Source organism: Microcaecilia unicolor, unplaced genomic scaffold (genome assembly GCF_901765095.1).
Source record: "Microcaecilia unicolor unplaced genomic scaffold, aMicUni1.1, whole genome shotgun sequence".
NCBI classification, from domain to species: Eukaryota; Metazoa; Chordata; class Amphibia; order Gymnophiona; family Siphonopidae; genus Microcaecilia; species Microcaecilia unicolor.
Window position 1 is genome coordinate 81,822 of NW_021963256.1, and position 8,442 is coordinate 90,263.

The 8,442-nt window shown below is 39.9% G+C and overlaps 1 protein-coding gene across 1 annotated transcript in view; it reads right to left on the reverse strand.

Annotated features, from left to right (window-relative positions):
- LOC115459116 (peptide-N(4)-(N-acetyl-beta-glucosaminyl)asparagine amidase-like) overlaps window positions 1-8,442 on the reverse strand; it is a 75,138-nt gene that overhangs the window by 58,313 nt on the left and 8,383 nt on the right. Inside the window, exon 3 of the mRNA XM_030188981.1 lies at window positions 4,432-4,641. Within this exon, the coding sequence (XP_030044841.1) occupies window positions 4,432-4,641 (210 nt within the window). The remainder of the gene's footprint in view (window positions 1-4,431; window positions 4,642-8,442) is intronic.

Genomic DNA, 8,442 nt, shown 5'->3' on the forward strand with positions numbered 1-8,442 from the left:
CTCCACATCCCCACTGAAATATACTGCTTTGGGATTCAGCTAAAATGAACAGATAGCCGAGGAGGTTCAAAAAATACCCTACCGATCCAACTTAAATGCCTAATCTCTGCAACAGAACCAAACTAAAGCATGTAATGGACATAACACAACTCTTTCGTTCTCCGATTCCCTAATGTGGCTGTGCCACATGAACTTGATCTTACCACATCACCCTGTATTTGTTCACACCGGAGCCTGCAAAGGCCTCTCCGGTACTATGTAAGCCACATTGAGCCTACAAATAGGTGGGAAAATGTGGGATACAAATGTAACAAATAAATAAATAAAATAAATAAATATCTAACTATATCTATTTCTACTAATACAGTGATTAACTCTGTACTGTTCAGCCAGAAGAAGGATCTTAGGCTCTCATAATTCAGATGTTATGTCACCTTGTTCACTAACATTTGGCTATTTATTTCCTAGTTTTGTTTTACTATATTTCTTGGTTATTTCTCCACATCTATATCTCCCCATGTAATATTGTAGACTAACTCTGGAAGTATTTGGGTAATATTTTCTTCTTAAAATTTATAATTATGTGCATTTATTTAGGCTTGCCCTGTATTTCTGTCAGGCATTATTTGCTTATGACTTAAGTTGAAATGGGAAAAAAAGAAAGTTTTATTTTTTAAAGAAAGAACAGCATTCGAAATATCTTATTTTGTTAGTACAGTACAGACTTGATTATCTGACCTTCACTAGTCTGACCATCTGGCATATCCGACAGACCCCCAGTAACATCACGCAGCTTCTTTTTTTCATTTTCCGAATCTGGGACCCTTCTTTGACTATGTTTTTACTTCCTTTAATTTAAGAGAGGATTAATATGATTCAAGATTGGGCGCAGATTAATATATTGAAAGTAAAACTAAAATGTTATAGTTTAGTAATCCTGGTGCGGAGATAATATCTTCTCTTACACTATCTACTGATAAAATCTTTACAGTAGAGCTTGAATCAAAGAGTCCTGGGTGTACTACTGGAGTCCTCTTTGACCTATGGTCCTCATGTAAATCAATTATGGCGTAAACCTCTTTAAGCGGAGGCAATTGTGCTTAGTTAGATCTTTCTTGCTGCCTGGATGTCTCAGCGCCATCTGAAACTAAACATGACCAAGACTGAGCTTCTCATCTTTCCCCCTACATCAACCTCTCCTCCTCCCCCATTCTCTATTTCTGTGGATAACACTTTCATCCTTCCTGTCTCATCAGCTCGTAACCTTGGGGTCATCTTCCACTCCTCCCTCTCCTTCTCTGTACATATTCAACAGACTGCTAAAACCTGTCGTTTCTTTCTCTATAATAGCAGCAAAATTCGCCCTTTCCTTTCTGAGCACACTACCAGAACCCTCATCCACACTCTTATCACCTCTCGCTTAGACTACTGCAACTTGCTTCTCACAGGTCTCCCACTTAGCCATCTCTCTCCTCTTCAATCTGTTCAAAATTCTGCTGCACGACTAATATTCCGCCAGTGTCGTTATGCTCATATTAGCCCTCTTCTCAAGTCACTTCACTGGCTTCCTATCCGTTTCCGCATACAGTTCAAACTCGTCTTATTGACCTATGAGTGCATTCACTCTGCAGCTCCTCAGTACCTCTCCACTCTCATCTCTCCCTACATTCCTCCCCGGGAACTCCATTCACTGGGTAAATCTCTCTTATCTGCACCCTTCTCCTCCACTGCTAACTCCAGACTCCGTTCCTTTTATCTTGCTGCACCATATGCCTGGAATACACTCCTGAGATGGTACGTCAAGCTCCATCTCTGACAGTCTTCAAATCTAAGCTAAAAGCCCACCTTTTTGATGCTGCTTTTAACTCCTAACCCTTATTCACTTGTTCAGAACCCTTATTTTATCATCCTGACTTTAATATTCCCTTAACTCTTGTTTGTCCTGTTTGTCTGTCCTAATTAGATTGTAAGCTCTGTCGAGCAGGGACTGTCTCTTCATGTTCAAGTGTACAGCGCTGCGTATGTCTAGTAGCGCTTTAGAAATGATAAGTAGTAGTAGTAGTTCTTTAACCAGCAGGCCTTTGAATTACTGGTTCAAATGTTAATTTTGCCTCATTTATATTACTATAACATTCTTTTTTGGGGTTTAATTTCCAAACACCTCAAAAAGTTACAACTTATTCAGAACACTGCAGCGACAGTGATTTTTAAACATAAGTATAGCAGTGTCTCGGAATTTATTTGTAAACTGCATTGGCTTCCTATTAATGAAAGAATTGTGTTTAAGGCAGTCTACTTGTTCTTTCAGATCCTTTACGGTTTTTACATCAGACTTGTTAATTAATACAGTTTCTTCTTCATTATTTGCATTTTCATCTAGATTGCAAAATCAATTAGTACTATGTCAACCTTCTGATAAGAACATCCGATTCTCTAAAATTGCTAGTACTATTTTCTTAGCTAAGAGGGAATCATCATCAAATTTTTTTTTTTGTTACATTTGTACCCCGCGCTTTCCCACTCATGGCAGGCTCAATGCGGCGGGCAATGGAGGGTTAAGTGACTTGCCCAGAGTCACAAGGAGCTGCCTGTGCCGGGAATCAAACTCAGTTTCTCAGCTCCCCAGGACCAAAGTCCACCACCCTAACCACCAGGCCACTCCTCCACTATCCTTCATTAGAACTGAAAGGAGTTATTTAATATTTAGAAAAAAAGGTGAAAACTTTTATTTCCTGATAACTCTAAGTAGATATGATTTAGAAAGTGTGTACTGTTATGATAGGTACATCTGTTTTATTGTGTTAATTTTAACTGTTATTGTACGCTGCACTGAACTCCTGGATGGTGAAGTTTAGCGGACAACCAGAACTATTTTGATATTGATATTTCTGCATTGTTTAACTTCTCTTTCCATTTTCTGAACCCAGCACCCTACTTTTACCAACATTGTGAGCCAGGACCCTGCTTTTACTGCATTTGCTTCTGCATGTTTGAGGGGTTACCATTTTTTTTCCAAATTATCTGAAAATGGGTCAGTCCCATTTAGGTTGGATAATCGTGACTTTACTGTATATAGGTCCTGGTCTTCAAGTGGCGGAGAGGTCCAATTGTAGGCTATAGGGCTGTTTATGTTAAGAGTGTTCCACTTTTTTTTTTTTTAATTTTTAAAGGATAAACTCAGATTTTGAATTAAACAGTATTCAAGCAAGTACACATTTCCCACCAGTTTGGTGAAAATGGAAGTAATTAAGGGGCTTTTTTACTAAGCTGCAGGGGGAGTCAGAGAGGGAGAATGGGCATGAAAGTGCTATTCAGCTAGCACGCTACCATTAGCACAAGCTAACTGCATTTATGTAATGGAAGTCATACCCCCCCTCTCTTTTCTTCCAAAAAATATATAATGAAATCTTAAGTCTGCTTCATATACTTTATGGCAAAGACCCTTAACTATTTCAGTAGCCACTCTCTGAATCAACTCCATCCTATTTATCTATTTCAAGTAGTGAGCTCCAGAACTGTACACAGTACTCTGAATGAGGTCTTACCAGAACCACCCTCCTTTGTCCTGTTGATCATTCCTCTCCTTGAACACCCTAGCATTCTTCTTATTTTTGTCATCATTTACCTGTTTGACCATCAGATACAATCGTCCCCAAATCCCACTTAACCCTCTATATTGCACTGCTCCCTTTGCAACTTAAATGCATGACCCTGCATTTTGTAGCATTAAACCTTAGCTACCAAATTCTAAACCATTCTTCAAGCTTAGCTGGATCCCTCTTAATGTTATGCAAACAGTCCAGGGTTGTATACCCTATAGCACATTCTGCATCTTTCGCAAAGAGGCAAACATTACCAGGGAGCCCTTCCACAATATTGCCTATAAAAATGTAAAAGAAAGAACTGGCCCAAGAACTGATCCCTGCTGTACACCACTGTAAAGCCCTCTATCCTGTGGGGGTTCCCAATACCAACTGCTGGAACAGTTTTCATTGTAGAGAATCCAAGCTCTCCCTATTTCTAGACAACACCATAACAGGGATGTTCCCATCAACATATGGCATACTGAAATTACCAATCAGTAGTACTTCCCCTTTCATAGCTATATTATGAATGTCTGCAATTAAATCTCTTCTACCTGAAGAGAATGCCTGTATCACCCATGTCAACAGATGTCCCATTCCTTCTTTCCAGATTAATCCACATGAATGGATTTAAATGATGAAAGACAGCAGAGTCCAAGCAAAGTAAAGATTTGAACAGCAAAAGAAGTAGATCTATTTGAGAGCAAAATGGGTACAGTAATTCACTTTTACTGGTATACTGTTGAGAGGTACTTCTTCATTTTGGAAACTGAAGGAAGTATCGCAGTTGTTTAATAGGCTTAAAAGTACAATGAAACAAAATAAAAAAATAAAGACAAATGATTACCAGGAATTCAGCCTGCTCAGGAAGCCGGGCTGGTTGAGCAGGCCGAGCTAAGACTGGCTGCCTGTTGGCTGCAGTCTGATGAGAGGATGCTAGAGTGCGAGTTTCATTTGGTCCATCTGATCTGTTACTCCTTTCTGCAGCAATGATGTCCCGAACTCTACGTAGCTGCTCAACAGATGCCTTTTTGGGAAAGACAAGATGTGTTTCCTCCTGTAATTAAAAAAGTCCACAAATATTTAGCTCATGCCATTAGTACTGATAAACTTTAGTTATTCAACATATCAAAGCAACTAATTTTTGATACTGAAATATTTAAATTATAGGCTTTGCTAATTTTGAGGAATGTTGTAGCATAAACACAATCCTCTCTTAGGAACAAATGTCCTAGGTTGCAAAGTAGCATAGTGCATAGCCATCGGCCTACGTTTTGGAAGAATCAAGCCTACAGGTAGTGACTGTGCTTGTTCCTGAACATCATAAATTGGTCAGAGATTTATGGTACCCAAAATGAATATGTATTACAGTTATGGAGAAATTTGAGCCTATCTAATAATTTAGGCCCTCTTTTACAAAGCCGCGCTGATTCTTGGTGCTGCAAATGAGAGGAAGCCCATTCAATTCCTATGGGCTTCCTCTCATTTGCCATGCAGGAATAGCTAGTGCAGCTTTGTAAAAGAAACCCAAATTTTCTTAAAATCCTGTAGGACCAGTTAAGATAGGTGGGTTTATGCTACCCTGCCTGCAGATGGAGGCAAAGAACTACAAATTTGCCAGCCACATCACCACTGCGGTGCATATAAAGCACTTGCCAGTACCTTCTGTAAAAGCACTGCAATGGAATAAAACTCAAAAAACCTGAAACTTTAACCTGAAAGATCATATAGAAACGGAGGTCACACCTAGCATCCACCGGGGATGTCGGATGAGATACGGAGAAAAAGGTCAAAAGGAATTGAAAAAAAAAACAACCCTCTTCCAAATCCTCCTATACTAGCAGTAAGGAAGTACATGGAGCACACAGGGACAAGACTAAAGACAGCCACTGTTATGTACGTACCTAGTTTTCCCAGTTGCGTTTTGGACTGGCTTAGCAAGATTCAAGGAGGAAGTTAGCAGGTAGGCTCAAATTTATCCTTGGTTAGCATCCTGCTAGACCATTCCAGAGCAGGGAAGTAACCAGGCACTTCTAAATGAGAGCAGGAAGAAGACTGGGCTGCACTGAGAATGCAGATGTCAATACCATCCTCTTCCTTGGCTTGTAAATCTACAGTAATTAGTAACAGCAAGGAGGACCAGGAGGCTGCACTGCAGATGTCCCCTAGGTAAATAGCCCTAAAACCCACTCGGACAGAAGCCTGAACACTGGTTGAATGTGTCCAGTGTTCCCTTCCACACTTCCTTCACTTATTAGGATAGTGAAGATTTGGCTGCTGATTCTCCCTTTCATTGATACCTGAACAGGACAAACTGTCAGACCTTTTAAAGAAATTCACTACTTTCACATATCTGAGAAAAACCTAGTGCATATCTACGTGGTGGGAAGAACTCTCTTTGTAAAAAGTTGGTCAAGAAATTCTTTTGTTTAAATGAATCAGAGATTGTCTTAGGTAGGAAGGATGGTACAGGTCACCAAGGTGGGGTGGCTAAATAGATGCCTATTTTATAAAGACACATCAGTGCCTATGTGTCTTTATAAAACTGCCACATTAAAACAGCTGACATCATACTGATAATGAACACAAATACATTTACACCTGCTCAGGAGGCACAATTGTGATTTTGCTCATGCTCTGTCTCTGAACACACCTACACCCAAGTCACATAAAAGTATGTGCATATTTGTCATTGTGTGTAATTTTACAGAGGGGACGGAAGTGCATGTTTACTGGCAAAGCCAACTCGTGCATAAAAAAACCCTTCTAAAAATCAAAACCCCAACAGAGAAAGGGAAAGGGTTTTTGCAACTACATTCAAAGTGGTTTACATATTATATACAGGTACTTATTTGTACCTGGGGCAATGGAGGGTTAAGTGACTTGCCCAGAGTCACAAGCAGCTGCAGTGGAAATCAAACCCAGTTCCCTGGGATCAAAGTCCACTGTACTAGCCACTAGGCTACTCCTCCACTCCAGGGAAAATCCAAAACAAAAAATTAACACTTTCGAGTTATAGTGACATCCTCTAAATGAGCAACAAAATTATAAAAATTTTAAAACTTTTTGGGATATGTGACACCCTCAGTATCCCTTTCTCCACTCTCTACATTAGAGGGGATAAGGTGAATGTCACAATACAGGTCTACCCACTAGTAGACAATGAGCAGGAAAACTACTGTGTACCATTACACCATCATCGGTACTTCCAATGTGTGCATGAATGTGCCAAAATCATAAAGTGAATGCTATTGAATTTCAACAAAACTCATTCAAGGATATTCTGCATAAGAAGCGCATATCAAAGGAGACTGAAAGACACATGTTCAGAAAAATAATAAGTCCAATTGCACTTGTCTGCACAAAGTGACTATACAGTCTAAAATCCACATATCACTGCTTTATCAGAGCTCTACAAAGCTTTGTCAATAAAGCTTCCTCAGGAACCCCCCTTCAGCATTCTGTGCAAAAACTATCAGCAACACCCTCTTTTTGCTTTCAAAATGGCGACCACTACCAGAGGACACAGTCCTCTGCTATATTGAAACTGATGATGTCATCAAATTAACTTTATTGAAAAAACACTCACAATCAGATGATCATATTCCAAACACAATCGTTCAGTCCTTTAGGTTTGATAGCTTGGAGTTCATAAATCCAATATTATTCACGGAGTTGTAAATATGCCTAACACCCTGATATGTATCCCAAATCTGTTCAATAACCAGTCACTTAAAATCCAAAAATTGATGATTAAATTCTCCGCAATGTGGTTCTATAGGAGATGAAAGAGAAACTGTATATAACCTGCTGCAATGTTCCTGCAAATGCACCTTTATCTTGTGCATGGTGTGTCCTACACAAATCTTACCACATGGACACACTATCAAGTATATAATGTAGGTAGATTCACAAGAAGTGTTCGACCGTAATTTATAGTTCTTTCCCATGATAGGATTAATCCATTGTTGATAATGAATTGACATTTCACAAACAAATCTCCCACATTGCCCATGAGAACCTCCTTCATTATCCACATTCCTATCTTGACTTATCACATCCGAATGTACAAGATGATTAGCCAGATTCCTTGGGCACATCAATGCTATACATTGCTGAATGATCTGATGGGAAGCCAAAATATTCCAATGTTTTTTTAATGTTCATAGCTAACACGTGGGCCCTATCAGAATATGTAACCAGCTAAATGTTGAGATTTGGGCGTCCCTGACCGTATTAGTGAAACGAAAGATGGCCGCCCATCTTGTTTTGATAATACAGGATGCCCCGCCCCTTCGCCGGGGCACCCTTAAAGATGGGTGCCCAGTTCGATTATGCCCCTCTAAGAAACTGATTTACTAAAGTTTCGTGCCCACCGACACAAAATAGAGGGGACGATAAAACCTTAGTAAGTCAATCTCTAAAACAGCTACTGCTAATCTGGGAAGAGTCTGGCGTTCGCAGTGGAGTAGAAGGGTGCAGATAAGAGAGATTTACCCAGTGAACGGAGTTTCCGGGGAGGAGTGTAGGGAGAGATAAGAGTGGAGAGGTACTGAGGAGCTGCAGAGTGAATGCACATGTAAGTGAATAAGGACTTTGAACTATATACAGAAACAGATAGGGAGCCAATGAAGCAACTTGAGGATAGGGCTAATATGAGGATAGCGACACTGGCGGAATATAAGTCGTGCAGCAGAATTTTGAACAGATTGAAGGGAGAGAGGTGGCTTAGTGGGAGACCTGTGAGAAGCAAGTTGCAATAGTCTAAGCAAGAGGTGATAAGGGTGTGGATAAGGGTTCAGGCAGTGTGCTCAGAAAGGAAAGGAAGAATTTTGTTGATATTATAGAAAAAGAAGAA